The sequence below is a fragment of the Zeus faber genome (genome assembly GCF_960531495.2).
Source record: "Zeus faber genome assembly, chromosome: 21".
In the NCBI taxonomy this organism is placed as follows: Eukaryota; Metazoa; Chordata; class Actinopteri; order Zeiformes; family Zeidae; genus Zeus; species Zeus faber.
Genome location: NC_137208.1, coordinates 7,660,038 through 7,680,790, shown reverse-complemented (window position 1 = coordinate 7,680,790; position 20,753 = coordinate 7,660,038). Strand labels below are relative to the sequence as shown.

Sequence of the window (20,753 nt, the reverse complement as noted above, 5' to 3'; positions counted from 1 at the left end):
GACAGCGATGGCTCGGCGGTTCCAACCTGTTGCCACGGTGATGTACAGGGGAGGCGCAGATGAGTTTGTGACCAGAAAAAAAACACCAAAAAACATTCCGGCGCGAGCGGTTTACTTCGCCGTTTACTTCGCCGTTGAATAGGGCGGAACGATTCATCGATTTCCCGGTGTGATTGTGTTTTGAAGGGGGGAGGGGGTTTTTCCAAACGGGAGCAGCTCCGAGTCCCGTGCTTACGGGAAGTCTGGGGATTTGGTGGATTTGTATGCGAAGGTTTTTGGCAATTATTGTAATGAAACGCAATCTGTAAAACAGGGTTAATTCCATTCAGAAGTGTAATATTCCATCTGTCCATCTATCTATCTGTCTGTCTGTCTGTCTGTCTGTCTGTCTGTCTGTCTGTCTGCCCATCTATCTATCTATCTATCTGTCCATCTGTCCATCTGTCCATCCCCTCTGACCAATGAAAAGCAGACCAGCGCCGTGTCCTCTACCGGGATGGTGAAATGGGAGTTGTGTTGGCTTTAATCTGCTTTGTTAAATTGTGCTGTAATTCTTTATTTTTTTTCGTTTCCCACTCGTTGATCATTGAGCATGAGCATTGTGTGTAGTCGAGGTGCTCACACACACACACGCACACACACACCCGCACCATTTTTATTATCGCTGTTAAAAGTCTGCAAAGATGAATTGGGTGCGAAGGAGATGTGATCCCCGTGACGCAACTAACGGTGGTCACCTCCATCTCACCGTCTATGGACGGTGGCGGCGTGGCCCACTATATTTCCCCCAAAGACTCCGCCCTCAACTTCCGTCCTTTCCTGAATCAGAGCAGTGATCTCATACGCTGTGACTCAAGCCGGGGACTGGCCGCCTGCGGTGCTTCGGCGCGGCAACACCGGAACACGCCTCGCCGAGCGCTCCCGGCATGCACCGGGCGGGGGGGGACGCCACGAGGTGTCAGATCATCCCCCCCCCCCAGCACGACCCAGAACAACACTCGCACGTTTCTACCTGGAGATGCTCCCCTGCTGCGGCACAACCGCCGCGGTGAGAAACCGCCGGAACTCCCGAAGGGCAAATAATTCATGCTCGAGGTCTGTGGAATTAGGGCAGTTGCGATCACAAAGGCTCTGCTGACGACTGCCTTTGCTCCGTTTTTGGTTGGCTTTATGGCGCTCTAATGGAGGCATAAAACACAACGCGTAATAATACACGTCTACTTTTTGCAGAAGGGCCATTTATTGCCGTTGAAGACGGGAGCATAAAAAACGTGATAAAGAGAGATAACGAGGTTGTAGTTGGGGTGGGGATTACATTTTCCTCAATCCAACTGATGGAAACGCACCTAATTCACCTTTTCTCTGTTGCGACGTTTCTAACATTGGCTGGAAAAAAAAAAAAAAGAAAGAAAGGCGATCCGAACCGATCAGATCAGTTACGCAACCGGCGTCGACGTTACGAGGTTTTCATCGGAGTCTCATCCTCCCTCCTTCGCTCTTTTTCTCACCAGCGCATGCAAACTCATTCCTAATGGATGTCAACATCGGCTCCCAGACAAAGGGAAAGGAGGCCCAGCGGCATGAAATTGCAGATAAGCGCAGAGTGATGTATTTATGCAACAGTGGGGGTGGGGGGGCAGCACCGGGGGCCCCCTGTGGTGTGTGTGTGTGTGTGTGTGTGTGTGTGTGTGTGTGTGTGTGTGTGTGTGTGTGTGTGTGTGTGTGAGTGAGTGAGTGAGTGAGTGAGTGAGTGAGTGAGTGAGTGAGTGAGTGAGTGAGTGAGTGTCACACACTCGCCACATCCTCGTCAGGGTTTTGTTCGTTTCTTTTTTTTTTTTTTTTAAGTTTCCTCGCAGACGCCCCCCTCCCGTATCAAACGCCGCTGCCATGGGAGGCTTATCTCGCCCGGCGGATTATCTACAACTTTCACCTCCTCAAAGCGGTAAACAGATATCAGTGCGCTGTAAGATGGAAAATAGGAACTGGATCCGCGCCTCCCCTTTCGTCACCAGATAGCGACGGGGACCTCTGTGGCCCGGAGTTGACAGGGGTGTATGGATTATCCTGCCCGCGTGAGATGACCAGGCAGCGATACCTGAAGGACACGGAGCGTGTCGGTCGGGGCGAGATAGTATTTCGCCAAAGAGCGCAAATCCTCAAAGGCCCGAGCAGATTAAAACTGATTCGAATCCCCATTTTGTGCTTTTTGAGATATTTTGCGCCGTATCTTTGTCTCCCACTCTCTCGCGCTTTGTTCCTTTTGCTTTTGATTTTTATTCATTTATTTATTTATTTTTGCCTCCTTCCCTTTCTTTCCGCCGTCGTCCCTCCCTCTCTTTTCCTGGTGCTATTGCTCTGTCTGTCTTGACGTTCCCAAAAGAACAAAGCCTGGGTGCGGGAAAAAAAACCAGACGATAAACAAATAAGATTGTGTTTCAGGAGATGGGAGTTTGATGCTCATGGCAATAATATTTCTAAATGTATGTATGAGAAATGCAAGCAGTAAAAAGTGTGTGCGCGTGTGTGCGGCAAGATGGGATGCAATAAAGAACATCTTAGAGTTGCCAAATTATAGAAGCAAAACACAAATGATACGTCTATTTTTAAAAGTCGCCCCGAGCTTCCGTATATTCAGGCTCCCTCATTTCTGCCAGGACCGTAAAACGAGGCGGTCCTTGCAATCACTCGCTCAATCTGCGGTCTGGCGTGCTTCAATGTCGCACGTCCGCTTCGCCGTGTCATGCAAACCGGTGCGGGGCGAAATCCTGAACACTGATCCCGAGACTCTGCGCCCCTCCCTCATAACCCCTCCCACACTCAAACCCTCAATCCGAACTGTGCACTGGCCCCCGAGACGAGTCACGCTTTGGGCGCTGGGGCGTCCAGGCCCCCTGAGAGATGTCGGGTCCGGCCGCCAACTCTGCGAGCGCTGCTCCCTCCTCTTACCGTCCACGCAGGCGGGCCGGGCTCTCGTGGTTCCGGCGATCTGGCCCTTCTTGCAGGCGCAGCGGGCCGTCTGCCTAGCGATGGTCCGCCGCGGTTGGCTGCTGTCCCTGTCCAGCGTCACGATCTCGCATGTCCCCGCCGCCAGCTGGCCTGGAAGTGACAGTGGTGGAGATGAGGTCATCTTGTGTGTGTGTGTGTGTGTGTGTGTGTGTGTGTGTGTGTGATTTCAAAAATGTGTGCAATCGCGAGGAACAGAAACGTTCATGCCGGACAAGTGGGCTTTTGGCAAAGGTTACCGTCAAACCGCCCTTGAGCAAAACCCATTTTTCTGAGCACCGTGTTTAACATTGCATTACGTCATTCAGCAGACGCTGTGGGGCAAAGTGACTTATAATAAGTACATTTTGTCGGTAGTCGTCAAACCAACAGTACAGCACAGCGAAAGCTTCTATAGGAATAAGTAGCGTCGTGCGTTTTCAGGAGTAAAAGGAACCAGAGATCCTTGAGATGAGGTAGAGAAGATCAAGGGGGACAGGGATGGTCGTCAGATAGGGGTTGAGAAGAGGGAAGGGGATGGATACCCTTATGGGAGCGGTACAGGGGTGGAATGGGCCGACATTGATCCTTAAAGGTCGAGAAGAGAGGAGGGGGTTTGGGGAGACCGCTGAGGGGCGCGCGGGGACCCTGAACGATCCTCCGACACTTTTACCGCTTTAGTTCCGCCTATCACAGGCGGAACCATAGGAGGATGGCGGGTCGTCGCGGGCGTGCCGGAGTGTGGCTGTATGAGCCTAACCGCATGTGGGGAATTAAAGAAAAACAAAAAAACAGATATTTTAAAAGATTAAAAAAAATAAAAACGCGGCTCATTAGACGAGTCAAACGCCCCCCATGGAATTGGATGTATGCGTAAAGGTTGGCTTAGCGCTCTGCAATCAAAAGGATCATTCCGGCCGACGTGGAGAATCCCAGAATTCCATCGGCTCTTCACCGTTAAAGCCTGACTTTTAGCAGCCTTTCCCACGGACGTAATACACTCATTAGCCAGGAGTGAAAGACGTGAATACCGATGAACTTTGTAATTGGTGTCAAGCTCCACCTTCATACACACACACACACACACACACACACACACATTTCTTCCGTCCATCTTCCTTGTATTCAATCAGGTGACCTTTGCCCTTTCAACGGCCCCCTGCTACTCACAAATTAACCTCTGTCTGTATGCGGGGAGGGGGCTGGGGGGGGCGATTGCCATCCCGCGGAGGCTTATCTGGCTCTAATTGTGATTGGCACGAGGAGCTTTATCCTGTGATTTAATCTGGACGTTAGTCCCGTGCACCTGGGGCGTGTGGCTTAATGGAGCGAGGCCACCGGGGGTCGCGGCCAGGGTAATGGGGATCCATCACACCCCAACCGCTCGGTGGCACCTACAGTAAGGTGGCCATGATGGAAGAGAATATTTTCGGAGGGTTTGGTTGCTTGTGCCACCATCGCCACTGTGTTATATAATATATATATATATATATATATATATATATATATATATTTATATTTTTATATATACTGTATGTGTAGCATCAGACTTGTTACGTGACGGCGGGGATCATGCCCGCTCCGCATCCACCGCTGCACGGTTGTTCTATGAGGCGGATTTTCTCCCTTTGTGACCCCTTTTTTTTTGGTCGAGGCTTTATTTTTCCCCTGGGAGTCTTTCTTTGCCCGGGGGGATGGGGGTCAAGACCCCATGGTGTCGATCTGTTTGTTGAAACGTGACTGTGCCGCCACAGAAATGAGCCGGGCTCTCTTTGTGTTCATTTGCCAATATTGCGAAGAGCGTGTTTCGAGGGCGTGTACGTGTTCAAGTATTATATTACTTCACACATTATGGTCGGCGCTCGTAAAGCACTCGTTTCGTCTGACATGGCGTCCTGCGTGCCCCGTGCGGGCGTATCTCTGCGTTCCCGTGGTGCCTCCCTCGGGGGCCGAGCGGCGCCAAACCGGGATGTGTGTTATTAATTCTATACACCGGAGAAGTACCCAATTAATTCAGCCACGGTGTGTGTGCGCGAGAGTGTCACGGAGTGATGTCTCTCCTTCCCCTCGCTCCCCGCGCGGGTTTCCAGTCTTTCCTCTGATGTTTCCTGCCGCGCCTCCGTGTTTCCTCTCAAGCTCTCGTGCCGATCCCAGCAGGCCTGTTTCTTTTGGAGGGGAACTTGGACAGCGCTACGGAGGTTTTGTCAAACAACTCTGACGCTATATACGCTCCTCGCGGTGATAGAAAAGCGCAACGTGCATGTTGCTATTACTAGTAGCTTCCGTGTGCTTTGCTTGAAGAATACAGATTGTGGTGTTTTTTTGGGGGTTTTTGGGGTTTTTTTTTTTTCAACTCTCCATTGACTAGCACTGCTTTGCCGAACTCATTTTCAAGGACGTTCTTCTTTCCAGACTTATGAAGCGTATGGAAACGCGCCCTGCAAGTATATCAGAGGAGGGCTCCAAAGCAGCATGTAGGCGATTAATTATAGATTTTTCGACTATTTCTGACTTATTTCAACAATGTAGAAGCTTCCAGAGAGCTCGCTTGCTTTGTTCATCGTTCCAACGCTTATTTGCTCGTATTCCCGAACGGGAGGTTTGATCCGCTTCATATTTCGGTCAGAATGCGTTTTGAGATACGGTGGAAAAGGGACACACGGCGACCACAGGAGCTACTCGTAGAGTGAGTGTTTTTTAAAAGGTAAAGAACATTTAGCTCAGCTTTTGAGATGCTGGAAGGTGTATTTCCATAATTTCACAGGCACTAGGCTGGTTGATTCTCTCTGCAGCCTTGCATGGAAGCGAACACAGCGTGCGACCCGTTGCTATCTCAGTACCGGACACGCAGGCATGAAATTGGGAGGAAGAAAATAAATAAATAAATAAATAAATAAATAAATAAATAAATACAGTATGCTTTTTAAGGTTGGGACGGCGGTACCTGCGGAAACGGACACGCACGGGAGACAGGACGGCGACCGCCATTCGTGGCAATTCAAGCCGTCGGGGACGCGAGACGTGCCGTCCACGCCGAGACCACGCAGCAACTGCATCGGTCTGAGGACGCCCGCCGAAAGCGACCGCCGTGGCTGTTACCCCCAAACTCCACACGGATGCCCGCCCTCCTCCGTATCTCCCCCTCCGTCATCTCTCACTCGTTATCCTCCGCCCCTTTCGCTGCCGCTGTGCCTTATCCGGGTTTTGCCGGATAATGAGTTGTCTTGCGTGCTTGTGTGCATTCGTCTCTGTACATGTGTGTGCGTTTAACACCTTCCCATCCCCATCCACATCCCCATCCCAACTCCACCGCCACAGGCTTTTATCTCCCTCCAGCAGACTCTGCCTCCTCCGTCATCCCCTCCTTGGCAAAAAGTCGGCAAAAAGTAGGAAGGACGGCTGTGCACCTCAACCGCAATGTAGTTGCGGAGTAAAAAAGATGTGTTGAAACCGTGGTGGCCGAGTGTTGGAGACAATGTGGAAGTGCGTTAAAGTGCAGTTCAGATAATGGCCAGAGAGAAACGGAAACGCTTAATTATTTGTATATCATTGCGGTCTGTCGTCCGTGTTCGCCCGCCCGCCCTCCCCGCCCAATTTGACGAAGCATTGGTGCCATCCCAAGGCGGCGAGCGTGCACCCAAACTGGAGGCGAACGAAGCTCGGCAACCGTCCGTCAGCCGTCCGGCTCGGGCCCCGGCCGCTTCAGGTGCGCCTGCGAGTTCCTTGTCTTGTCTGCGGCAATAACAAATCCTATTAAAAATGACATCTCATTGAGAATGCCGTGACACATTCGTGCTGTAGCCCTCCATTCCTGGCGGAGTGCCTTCACATAACGACGGAATACATAATAGAGGAAAAAAAACACCCCAGCAAACATGAGGGAACTGCATGCGGATATACAGTATATCTCTGCATTATTGCTGTGAATAGATCCAAGTTTTATTTTGTGAGTAAATGGATCTGAAATTGTTGTGGCAGTATGACAGGCCTGCAAATGATAGAAAGGGAACGGCTTTGTAGTGCCCCAGTTCTTTTGAGTCTAGGGTGTGAGGTGTCTGTGATCTGTTCAGCTTCCCTTTATGCACTGCGGGCTGTACATGTTAGCCGCCTATGTTTAATATTTCATTTCTGGAGGTTCGGTATTTGAAAATGGCAGTGAAAGCCGGCTGGAGGGCGATCTCCGGAGGACAGAAACCTTCTCTTCCCCGACGCTCGGCACCTTATATACCACCTCGCCTGCTTCGATCACAGGATTAAGGCTATCTGTCAACACCAAGGGTAAATGAAAAGCCTTATAGCTGGGAGAATGCGCTTTCTCTCACCGCGCTCCCAGCCTATAGAATGCTCTAACTCAGTGTTTCTCAATTGACTGTCCTCTTACCCCGAGGGGTACTGCAGGGGGGTACTCTGAAAATTTAAAAACATTTTTAAAAAAGTGCTCAAGGTATATATATATATATATATATATATATATATATATATATATATATATATATATATATATGTATATATATGTATATAAACACATGACCCACATACAGTAAATAATTTGTTAATTTTATTTTATTTTTTTTATCCCAATGCCAGTGAAGGGGGTACTAAAACAAAGATCTTAGTGTGGGCACGCTACTAAAAAAATGTGAGAACCACTGCTCTACCACCTCTATTTCAGAGGCATCTCCATATTAAAACGTTTATTTGTTCAAAATTAAGCTTGACATTTTAAATTGTATCTTTCATGATGTATAATATTCCAGTTGGCGGTCAATTCTCTGAACTGAAAGTGTGTTGAGATCTCGGGATAGTACACTTTAAATAAACCCTGATTTTGGGGGTGGGGGGGGGGGGACAAGAATTGGATTTCTTTAACAATGTGCAAAACAGTCAGGTATCAACGTTCCAGTTGTCTGCACAGCACAGTCCCTCTAAAAACCCATCGAAGGGAACTTAAGGACCAGCCAGTGTCACTTCCCGAATGCCGCGGGGATGACTCCATTCCTTCCCTCCTTAAAGAAATCGCTCCGAGCATCCCGGGGGCTCAGCCATATATAAAGTGCATTGCTGGGGATACCATAGCCACTGAAATGCACACCTAAACAATATACTGTCTATATAAATATATATTTTCAGAAAGACACGAATTGCCCTTTTATCTCTCTGTAACCCTGGGGATATCGGACGCCCAACTGTTCCGCTGATCAACCTCCGAGTAAACTACACCAGAAAACCAGAAAAATCAATAAAGAACCTTTTTTTTTTTTTTTTTTTTCTGCCCATAACAAGCAAAAAAAAAAAAAAATGACAAGACGCACATGGCTTAATCGATTACCAAAGTTAGGATCTACAAATTCACCATATCCAAAATCCCTTCGCGGCTTTTCCGGCCAACTTTTGAATGCGCTTCTCTCTCCGAAACAGCCCCGCGGACGGCGGGACGGATAAATCCGGGAATGAATCCGAGGCGTCTTCCGGCGGTGCTCGGATTTATCATCGCCCTTATCAGCTCCTGTTGTTGAGTGCTTGTCAGCTTGGCCAGCCAAATGGCTGATTAAAACGTATGTGTGGCTGCCCTAGAGTGAAATGAAGGCTCCTGCACGGCAGAAGATGGATTCGTGTGGCCGGGCATACAGCTTAAAACAATGTAATATTATTGACATGCTCCCATGCTCTATTTTTCCCTCTCCACACTCCCGAGCGCATTACAATTGTTCTCCGATACACGTCCACTTGACAAATGTCCAGTGCAGCACACAAGGTCGAGCGACGTGATTGATTTTTTTTTCTCCACCCCTCACTCCCTTGCAGCTCGTGGCCTCCTCTTGCCCCGAAGATTGAAGGATAGTATCTGTTTTTTTTTTTTTTTTCTCGTTAAGGTGCGATTCTTCAATTAATAAATCTCGGATTGAATCATATGGATCTATTTTGTGTTTCCTGGCCCGCAAACATTTTCAAGGGCTGAATCGGCTGTTTTATTGTGATGAATTACATACTAAGGTGCGCGGGTGCGTGCGGGGGAAGAAAATGCTTTGATCCACATACCGCGCTGCCCACGACCAGCCCGTGTGTGTTTTATTTCAAATTATTCCTCTCGGTGCATCGCGCGCATGCATTCTGCCAGAAAATGTATTCCAGACACTGAAGCCCGAGTGGAACAAAACAAGTTTCTAATTAGCAGTCGCTTTCAGAATGCCGTGTTACCCTTTTGGTCAGCGCACGGGCTCCATTCCAAAAATGTACCCCCCTCGCCCCAAAAAAAAAAGTTTGCCAGAGGGAAATCACATCAAACAGCTCACAGGCTCTGAGCAATAAAATAAATGTGGCTTTAATCTGTGTTGAGGGTATTACGCTATAGCTTTCAGTTGGTCGTGGTAACTGGTGTAACTCCTGCTTTTCAGCCGTCCGTATCAAAGAAAGGATCAACGGGGGAGGATTATTGTCGGCGGTGTCGTGCCGCATTAGAAATCACCGGGGCTGTGTTGATTGCTGGTAGCAGGCACAACATGCAAAACAAATGAAGGTGCGGAACGCTATCTGCGGCGTCGGAGGTAACCTACAAAACTTTTTTGCGGCGGTTTCGCCTGCCGCACCTCAGCGGAGCCCTCCGACGCGGAGACACGGGCGATGGGGTTGAAAGCACACCGGTTTTATTGTCGGGAGTGGGCGAGCTGGAACAAGCCCGGAGCAGATGGGAAACACGTCAAGACAAGGGCTCCTCGGCCCAGTTACCGAGACCCGAGACAGGTGTGGCTGCTCAAACCACACCGCCGCCACACCACGCTGTTTGTGTTGGGTGGCTTGCACTCCCAGGAGTCCTAGAATTCCCCTCGGAAAAAAAAAAAGGTTTGTTTTTCGGAAAATCCAGGTTTACCCAGCAACAATGGGGGGGGGGGGGGGGGGGGCATGTACTGTATGAGGAGCACAACACAAAATGTCACTGAATGGCTGTTTCTTAGTGGCAGCTAAATAAAATATCAAATATGGGATTTCTTGAACGAGATAAAATCTTACAGATTACCATTTTAATATGTGAATCAGCTGTCTAGTCATTGTGTGTGTGTGTGTGTGTGTGTGTGTGTGTGTGTGTGTGTGTGTGTGTGTGTGTGTGTGTGTGTGTGTGTGTGTGTGTGTGTGTGTGTGTGTGTGTGTGTGTGTGTGTGAGAAAAACACGGGGTCTCAGCTCTCTGCACCATATAAAATGAATTCTCAAAACCATAAGCACTGCAATATTTCTTCCCCATATATCCCCCCAATTAACCCAGGATCAGCATCCGAGCAGTTTAATGTCATCGGAACGCAAGCTTGTGTGTGTGTGTGTGTGTGTGTGTGTGTGTGTGTGTGTGTGTGTGTGTGTGTGTGTGTGTGTGTGTGTGTGTGTGTGTGTGTGTGTGTGTGTGTGTGTGTGTGTGTGTGTGTGTGTGTGTGTGTTGGCGACTTCCAGCCCAAAAATAATATATCACCCCCAGGGCTCTACAGCCACCCTGCCCAAGAGCAGAGGTGGATGCCAAGACTGCGAGTCTGAAATCCCACTTTGGATCCAAGTGCTGCATTAGCGGGGCCTTGATGTGCCTCCCTCTCATCCCCGAGGTCTGGCGGGCCCGGATTTTAAACGGCGTTCTCTAACGAGCCTAATCAGAGGTCTTTTTTTTTTTTACTTTTTTGTTTTGCGGAGCCGACCAAGCAGCAGGTGAAGCGGTGAAGCGGGAGGTGTGCCCGGGCCGTGGGCCGTGTGGGGGCTGTGTGAGCGCCATCTCGGAACATAACGGGCCCGAGTTGTCCCCTTCGCGTCGAGACGTTTCGGGAGGTCGGTTACGCCTCTTGAGCCGGGCGGCGGTGTGTTTGCCGTCTGCCCGACGCGCTCCTTGCAGCTTGAAGGTAGCCTCCCCTTCAAGCAACGCCGCTGGCACTAATCGTCCCGGGTGTTGGATTACAAACGCCCCGGGGTTCGAACCTGATCCCCTCCAGAACAATGGCGACTGGACGAAGTTGAGGGGAAGGACGGGAACAGCCGGGGAACGATGGGCAAACGAACGTCTCTCCGGGAGAGAACTCGGTGGGCGTTCCCGTGCTTCCCCTCACGCCTCGGTCGTCCGAGGTGGGCGACCGGACAAAAAGTGTGATGAAAAACCTTCATTACCGAGGCTTTTGCCGGTTTAAAAAGAAAAAAAAAAAACCCAAGCCGCATTTTGGAAACATTCCCAGACCAGATTACCCAGTTGAGTATGCGCACCGCTGTTTTCGCAATTATCCACACGTGTGATGTGCATTTTCCACTTCACATTCCTTTTCCAAAAGACCCTTTATTCCGCATCGGTTCCAGCCTCAATATCTTTATCGAATTCCGATATGATCCTCCCGCTTACGTGACCGATATGAATTCACGTGTTTCCGGCTGCACTGTGGCACCGCTCTCTTGGCGCACCTCAGCCGTTGCCCCTGCATTTCGGTTTCAAGTTCCCATTCGGCATGTATTAACCTTGGGCCACGCCGTCTCCCTTCTCCGCTGAGGTTTCGGCACCAAATGCGAAATTTAGAAAAAGTAGGGGGGGGGGGGGGGGGGAAAGAAAAAAAATCACAGTGAATCACAGGGAGATGCCGTTTGCCAAATCTTGGACTCACGGCCCACGCTCTAAAATAGACATTAATTTCTCCCCGCCGCAGTCGCTGATTGAACGACCTCAAACTCATCATATGGCTGGCCTGCGAAATATTAAGGCCCTGCCCGCGCCGCCAGAAATCAAGGGAGAATTCTGGGTACAATTCTCATTAGGGTCCCTCTATCTCATCATGACGAGAGAATGAGAGAGGGAGAGAGGGAGAGAGCGAGCGAGAGGGAGGGAGGGAGGGAGAAAGGCGGAGTGCCCAATCTATTCCGGGGTCTTCGTGCCTGTCTGGGCGCCTTGCTCGCTATTTGGAACCGCTCCGAGAAGTGATTTAATTTTCCATAGATGCCCTTTTCCATAAAATGCTTGGGCAAGCAGCACATGCGAGGCTGGACACGCACACATGTGTATGCACACGCACACGCGCGCGCGCGCACACGCACACACACACACAAACACACACACAACAAATAGACAAATGCATAGACATAGACATAGACATAGACATACACGCACTCAGTCCAAGCTGGTAAGCGTACAAACTGAATAACTAAACCCCTCCAGCCGTGTCCATATTTTCCCGCTCCGTCTGAACTGATTTTTTTTTTATTTTTTTATTTTTTGGTAGTTTATTGTGTTGTTCTGATTTTTAATTTCTCTTTCATCATTATTTATTTTGCAAATGTTGCTAAGCAACCACAGTCACACTGTTTCCCACTCACTCTACAAAAAAAGCAAATAATACACTTCATCACAAGTGTATTATTTGCGTTTGTTTGTTTTTTTGGCCACCCCCCCCGCCCCCCCCCCGCCCACACACCCAGACACACACACACGCACACACACACACACACACACACACACACACACACACACAGCCCAAGAGTAAATCCTTGTGTCGTCTCTCTAGATTAATGCCGAAGGCGGCGAGGTCACGTTTTCGAGCGCCCTCACAATGCAGCTCCAGGCGACCACACGGAGAGAGGAGGGAGGGAGGAGGAGCAGGGAGGGAGAAAGGAGGGAGGGAGGAGGAGGAGGAGGAGGAGGAGGAGAAGGGAGGAGAGAGGAGGATGGAGGGAGGGAGGTGGAGGAGGAGGAGGAGGAGGGAGGGAGGGAGGGAGGGAGGGAGGATGAGGAGGTAGGAGGAGGAGGGAGGGAGGGAGGGAGGAGGAGGAGGGAGGGAGGGAGGGAAGGGGCGTTCCTCTCGCTCTGCAATTCAAACATGTTCTTCGGGAGGCTGGTGGTGTCCGGACTCATCACCCGTCCCCACAACGACGGGTGATGAGAGCGCCAGAGCGTTCTTCGCCACGTCGCAGGCACCGCTTCGCGCACCAGAACAACGGCGCGCGGCGCGTTGTCGAAAGCAAAAAAATAAATAAATGAAAAAAGTCCAGATACCGCGTGAACCGCGCCAGCCGCACTTTCAGCGGCAGTTTTGAGCAAAGGCCACCGGCGAACATCTGGCGCGGGGTTGAAAATGCGGCGGGGCGTTCGGGAGGACGCTTCTCACCGTTCTCACCCGTCCTCCACGTTACGGGGGGGGGGGGGGGAGATTTCATTAGCGGAAGCGTCGCTTCACGCAGCCGTAACGTATGAGTCTCCATGTAGGACGCCGGTTGGGGCGGAGGAGGCCCTTGACACACATTTCTATTAATGTAATGCACTTTTTTTTTCTTTTGTATTGACTTGCGGTTCAAATTAATTCAACGGCGTCCGTAGCGTGTATAATATGATTTTCATAATGGCCCCCTTTTTCCTGCTTTGACCTTGGATAACGCGCGCAAAGAATGGTGCGTTCCCCGGAGATTCTTCCTCTTTTTTTTTTTTTTTAATCTTTTCCACCTTTACCGTGAGTGTTTTAGAATAATGAACTCTTGTTTAATAACCCGAGTGTTGGTGCGAAACAATGGACGATCATCAATTAAGGCTGCGGGAGAAAGGGAAGGGGGGGGGGCGACAACAACCACAGATGACCCCGGTAACCCTGGGTAACACGTATACACAGCGAAACTAATACAACCATGATACTGTAAGCATGCAGTGTCACTTCCTGCTCCAATTAAGGTTTTGTTTTGGTTGTTGTTGTTGTTTTCCCAAGAGAATACTGCTCTTTATTCTAACAACGCTATGTCGCTTCACAGTGACATCATTTCACCAAACCAGCACCAACACCGGCAGGGACTTGCATGCAGTGCCGTCACGGTTTCTACATAATCCTTTCCATCCAAATTTAGATGGAATTTAAAACCCATGTTATAAATGTCACAACGAATAGAATCTGAATTAGGTGTGTTTGAACCGTTTACCCATGGATATGTTCCAATCTCCAATGTCAATAAATGGCTCTTCTGCAATAGCCAGACATGAATTATTACTCTATTATAGGTTCCTACGATGATGGAGGCATACAGTCAAATTTATAAAAAGAGACAATTGTTCAACTATTTATGTATTTAACTTGTGTGGCTGTTTGGCCGCCAAACAAGTATTTGCAGTGTGTAGATCAATGTTTTTTTCTCTGAAATGTGTAATGACGTAATGTCGCCAAGTCTTTTGCAGATAAAATCATTGTGACGGTGCACGACTTTCGTGACAATGTTTTCAATAATTGGTTTGCAGAGAGAACGTGCGTGTAGACGCCCGCTTGTCAAATAAATCATCATTCATGCTTACTAATGGTGTTCTCCCATTGAAACGTCTACATTGACACATGGCATCAACTCCACCAGGGATCTCAACAACAGGGTCATACAGGCCCAGAAATGCAGCCGGAGCTGCAACAAACTCTGATAGGAAAGAACATGTGGATCGGACGAGCACATCCGACCCCCGCAGCGGTCATCCAACGGCTCCCGTCGCTACGTCGCGTCACCGCTGATTTGCATGAAGTTGAACCGTTCTCCAGCCCCGGCTCCGCCCTCTGGTTCCCCTTGTCGCCCAGCGCTCATTTGAAATGAATAACTTATGTGGATGCATTGTCCCTTGTTTTAGCTCCATGTTCTGACCCTCGGGACGAAGGCTCAGGGGAGGGACAGGACAGACCGGCAGCTACAGGAGGACCGCAGGACTGTGGTTTTGAGTCCGGCTGGATGGATTGGTTTTAGCACGGCTGTGTGTGCCCTATGTTTAGTGTGTAAATAGTACACACATGGAGTAGGCTATGTCTTTGCGGGGAAGGAGAGACAAGTTTAAGCTCACAAAAGTCCCATCAATTTTGTTCAATTTCTCTTGCAAATATTGCAGAGATGGATTGAGTTTGCATTGACTATTGCTTTCCCAAACCATGATTTCCTGGATGAACTGATAGATACAGTTTATACTAGGGATGCAACGGTACAGTGGGCTCACGGTTCGGTATGTTTCACAGTTTAGGGGCCATGGTAACGGTCTGGTTATCTTTATATTCATGACATTGTTATTCAAGACACACGTTGTTTTTTAAATTAAAATAGTGCAAATGTTTTTATAGTAGTCTGCCACAAATAACTAGTGTAATGCTCTGTGTATGACTGTGGGGTGGTATAATTCGCATAAGTTAATCTGATTTGAGGGGAGGTGTCTTGGTAAGTGGATAATTCAAATATCCATTTTCGTTACTATTTATTTATTTATATATAACATATTTTAAAAACGTTTCACTAAAAATGAAACCAGTTTTATAGTTATTTTTGTGTGGAACAGGTATAAACAGTATTTTCCCACAAATATAGTAAAAATAGTGAAAAATAGTAAAATAACTTATTGAAATAAAACCTCACAGTCAGACCAGTGCGTGTGTGACTTGGCTTTGTGAACCTGTCGTGACAGTGGGTGCGTTGCTTTTCAGCCAGGGCACCTCCTGGCGAGGGAGGAGCATAGGCTACGTCTTACAGGGAGAGGGGGAAACCTTTTCCGGCGGCAGGAGACGGCCACTTAAACAAACAACACAGAACTGTCGGACTCATCACCCAGCGGGACACGGTTCCCTTCATTCCTACAAAAGAGCCGTTCAAAAGAATCGGATCGTTCCTGAACAACACTACCTGGTGAGAATGGAAGCGAGTGCCTGAAGAGAAGTTCAGAGTAAAACGGGGCACTGCCATCCCAGGGCTTTATTTTCCGACTTGACATCTTGCGGCCTTACGCTACTCCGTGTCCGGTGGACTTTTACCATGATATCGTAATACCGCGCGGTTCACGTGTGCGTATTGAACAATAGGGGCATACCGAGCGGTTCGATAACAAACCGTGAAGCATTGCATCCCTAGCATATACAGTAACGTGTGCATGGCTCCTTGTTAAGGGCCTGGATCAGCATGGCCGTCTTCTAATCTCCCTTGCTCCATTTGCGCTCAGCTTCTGTACCGTCGAAAGCTTATTCGTGGCATGAAAACACACTCCTACACAGTACCCCTTATATCCTATACACTGTACACTCTTCTAGCACATATACGCTCTTATATCGCTTATATTGTCTTTACACTATGATGTCTGTCTCACATCCTATACACACTCTAGTATCCTACGTTCACTCATCTCTTAAATCCTATGAACTCTTTTACTGTATCTCTCATTTCCTCGTATACACTCTTGAATGTCCAGTATACACTTATATTTGCCCTTGGTTCTGCTGACTCTCTCTCTCTCTCTCTCTCTCTCTTCGGGACTTTGTGCCTCACCTTACTCTGTTTGCTCCGTGTCTTTCTCCCTCTTCCTCCGTGTCACTACTTCTTTCAATTTCGCTCTCTGTTGTACTTTGACGTCAAGGACCGCGACCAGACGGGGCTGAACCGCTGTCCGACACCCAAGTGACATAATGAACAAAATGAGAAGGAAAGGGAGAAAAGACCCGCAAAGAAAAGGCAGAACAACGCTGTCAACCCTGCCTGTTTCCCCCAGCCCCGAGTCAGAGAAGCGAGTCTTCAGCTGTGTCATGCTGGAAAGCACTGAATCGCTGCACCCCCCCCCCCCGAAAAAAAAACACCCCCAAAAAGAAACAATGCAGGAGCAGTGCCGCGCGGCGCCTGATTAGCGGCTCCGCCAATTAGTATCCTGTGAAGCAGGAACGCCAATCACAGGCCGACAGGCGGGGAGGACGCAGCAGCCGCCGCCTTCCGTCAGACTTCAAAAGTTGCCGTGTGTTCGCCTCTGCTTGTGTGGGAGTAGGGGGGAGAGAGAGAGCGAGAGAGAGCGAGAGAGAGAGAGAGGAGGATGATTGAGAGGGCGAGTGAGAGAGGTGAAGGAGATGCAACACAGGCTGAGAGAGAGAAAGAGAGAGAGAAACAGCGGTGACGACCGTGCGTTTTACGCTCTGACCTCCGTGAATCAGCCAGATCCCGTCCTCCACGCTACCCTCCCCTCTTCTCCCCCTCCATCGCCCCCCCCCCCCCCCCCCCCCCCCCCCCCTCTTCCCTCAGTCCCCGGCTCACGTCGGGCGATCGCTCCGCTGCCTCTCGCTTGCCTCTCGCACGCCCGTTGTTCCGCGCCTTCCCTTTTCCCGGGGTCGGACTTTTGTTGTTTATCTTTTTTCGTTTGTTTTTCTTTGCGTCGCTCGCGCGAAACTGGAACGCTCGGGCCCGGGAAAATGTTGCCCGGGTTGAGGGAGCCGAGAGGCAGAGGGGGATAGAGGAGGGAGTCGCTCGCCCTCTTTTTTTTGTTCGTTTTTACACGTTCTGCACATAAATAATTTGTTGCGGGATTGATGTCTCGAGGAAAGGAGTGGGAACATGGCCGGGGGCGGCAGGCTGTCAGACACAGAGGAAAGTCTTTCATTTTATAGTCGCACGACTGTTCTTTCCCGTGGCTCAGTGTGTGCTTGCAGAAGTAGACGTGCACTATCTCTGATCGCTATATTAGTTTGGATGAAAGCATCCGACATCAAAATAAACACAATGCAAAGTAAACACATTTGATTATGTATAATGCAGTATTTCATAGCATGTTTGACCAGTGTGCATGTGTATATGTGTATGTGCATGTGTATATGTGTATATGAGAATATAAAAGCTACTGCTAATAGGATTCTGTTTTCATCTGCAGAAAAAATGTTTGCGGCCATAGGCATACTGCCCCGTATTTGATGTTTCGGTGGCTGCTGATGTCGCCGCGACCACACAAAAAGAATGGAATTAAACGAGGCAAGGCGGGTTGATGCGACTATGATTATAATAGCAGGTGCTCAATTACAAAGCTCTTCTGTAGAGGTTTTATGCGAAACCTATAGGGAATAATTGTGCGCGGACCGCATTATTGGATCGTAATTACATCTCCTGTCTCAAAAGCATCGTTTCAAATGGATAATTCTTGTGAGGCATGTCACGTATGTTGGAAACTAAGCGTTAAACGCCGCCTGAAAAAAAACATTACCTGGAAAATATTTACAGAATATTAGTGTCTTCCCCAGCCCCATGATACCCCCTAAGGTGATGACATGGAATATGTCATTTGTGACACCCGACAGCCATCTTGGGAAGCCTAACCATCGTCTCAGGAATTTTGGGCACTGTATGGAGGGCTTGTATAAAGGATTGTTAATTTCATGACAAAGTGAAAATACATGCATCACCTCACAGCGGGGCGCTTATTCAAGCGGCGCTTAGACTCGAAAAACACTTTTTTTGGCGAGAAAAAGGCTGCCTCATGAAATTTTAAATAAATCAGCACCATGGACAGCGACCTGCAGGCTCTCAGTTTAACAGCTGTTTTGGTAAACTATTACTATCGGTTACACGCTGAAGATCCCTTGTATGATCGCACATAGAAAATGCAATTCATTCGAAAAGCAATTGATGATGGGGATCGAGGCCCTGACCATACGACGCCCCTGACCAGCAGACGACCCTGACCAGCAGACGACCCTGACCAGCAGACGACCCTGACCAGCAGACGTCCTCAGCGCTCCCTCAGTGTTTGTCTGAGCCGTCCTGCATTGCTCCGTCATCCCTCGTGTTTTTATGCCTCGCCCGCGGCCCCATCTCCACCTTCCATGACAGTAGTCTGGCAGTAATTTCTCTGAATCTCCGGGAGTCTCTGAAGGCAGCATTTCATACTTCAAATCTCTGGTCTCTTGGTGTTTAAGTGTAGGTAACGCACGCTTTGAGCTTCAACCTGCCTCCGTGTCTGCGTCTGGGTTCACAGAAGGATCAGTCATAACGTTCTGGCATAACGGCAACGGGTCTAATTATACCGCACAAAGCGCGGACTGAGAAACGCAGCTTGTGAGAAATGTAATCCAAGGAACAGAGGTAGTTTTTTAATTGACTCAACACTTGGGACAGGGTGTTGGGTAAAAATGAGTGATTCAAGTTTAAAACACCTTGATCAAACAGGACATGCTGGAGACAATGCGGGAGGGGAGATAAAAAATAAAAGCACGCCGACGCCATTAAAGTGCCTTTGAGCAAGGCACGAGGCTTCCCATTTCCAGTTCTCCTGCCACCAGCACTCGGCAGTTTTTAAGTGTTTTTGTTAAACTACCGAAACTAGCGCAGGTCCGTTCAAAATGTACGACTTTCTAAGATATTTTAATGGCAGTTTGACAAAATGTCAACGATTCAGTCGCGTGTTCCGCTTTGGAAGATGAAAATGCCGGTTAAACACCGGGGTTAAGACGCTTTCTGTGACTCAGTCGCAGAGCCCTCCGGCCCCGCCCGCTCGCTGTTTGCTGTGAAGGGTTATTAATATCACACGTGTTGCGTGTCCAAATTCCACCAAATTAGACGCTGCACATCCTTAGGTCCCCAGCAATACGCCACATACTTCGCATACGAAATACAATGTTAAAGGGGCAAAAGAAAACTTGACGTTTTCCTCAGAGCGCTCCGTGGAAACGATCAACACCGCTTTGGACGTGAGAAAATAGAAAGAAGCATTTTCATTGAACAGGTACATGTAAACTGTCACAATTTTAGTTTGATTTGATTTATTTCGGATGCACAATCATAGACATATTTACAAAGACGCCGCATTGACCGCTTCGGCCCGTTGCTTTGGCAAGACTGGCCTGTAAACAAATATAAGTAAACGGGGGAACTGCTGTTTTTCTGGATAGAAAGCACTGTAACGTTTACATGTCTCAACCGATTGCAGTGAGTGTTTTTTATATTCAAGGGTTTATGATCTACGTGGAGTGGACTGCTCCACTACCATTTCCGCTAATGGTTGCGCATTGGTCGACCACTGTCGTAAATCCATCATTTTCCGGGGGATTCGTACCCGGCGGCAGCCGAATTGCAGGTGATAGCAAAGCTTATAGGGAACCAATCTAAACGCAGACGGTGTCATTATTCTACAGCCATTACACTGTGCAATCAACATTAACTTTATAATGATAAATAAAAGCACAAAAGTTATCTGTCGCTCCTTTAAAGCAGATATCAGACATTTGGGCCAAATTCACAAAAGGTTAGAATCTCATTACTCTTTGTCACTTTCCAATCAGTCGGTCGTCAAATCATTCCTTTACTTTTGCCGGAGGAAAAAAAAAACAATTACAGAAACAAACATCCTAGATGGGTTGAATTTAAAACTGTGAATGGATGCTCAAAAAAAATACTTTGTTACAGTGGATGACTTTAAAGAAGAGAGTGAATTACGGTGCCCTAAACCAGTCCAAACAGAGTGCTGCATAACAGCGATACAGAGTACTTACACTTTAAGTACTTTGTATCTGCAGCGAAAAACTGCTGCATATCTAATTTGCGCGGAGAGATGTCATTTACCGGTGTAGAACTTGATGCATGTGCTCTTTCCCCGCAAAAAATAAACCAAATCACGAGTTGTTACTTGGCTCATTTTTCACCCTCAACTGCAGCAACGGCCCCCGGACAAGTTTTGGCAAAGCTCAATTGAGAAGGAAAGCGGAAAATTACGTCGATAAAGTCATCTGTGTACGCAGATGGGAAAGTTCTGTGTGCATAACTCTCACTGAGGAACGCATACGTTATCTCCTGCCCCGCCCCGCCCGCCCAACCACCCACCCGCCCACCCACCGTCACCCCCGCCCCCCCCCGCCACCCCCACCCAAAAAAAAAAAAAAAAAAAAAAACGAAAACAAGCACATAAAAGGCAAACTGTGTCTTATATTTCACGATTATGGTTGAAGGAGCTGCTTGGCCAGACATTTGCTCATGAATATTTAGGCGGTGGCGTTATGAATATGCATGAGGACGGAGGAGAAGCGCTACGAGGGCT

The 20,753-nt window shown here is 48.6% G+C and overlaps 1 protein-coding gene across 1 annotated transcript in view; it reads right to left on the bottom strand.

Moving 5' to 3' along the window:
- tafa5a (TAFA chemokine like family member 5a) overlaps positions 1-20,753 on the bottom strand; it is a gene marked incomplete at both ends in the record, with an annotated part of 86,498 nt that overhangs the window by 47,778 nt on the left and 17,967 nt on the right. The window contains one exon of the mRNA XM_080022363.1: positions 2,947-3,096. Within this exon, the coding sequence (XP_079878489.1) occupies positions 2,947-3,096 (150 nt within the window). The remainder of the gene's footprint in view (positions 1-2,946; positions 3,097-20,753) is intronic.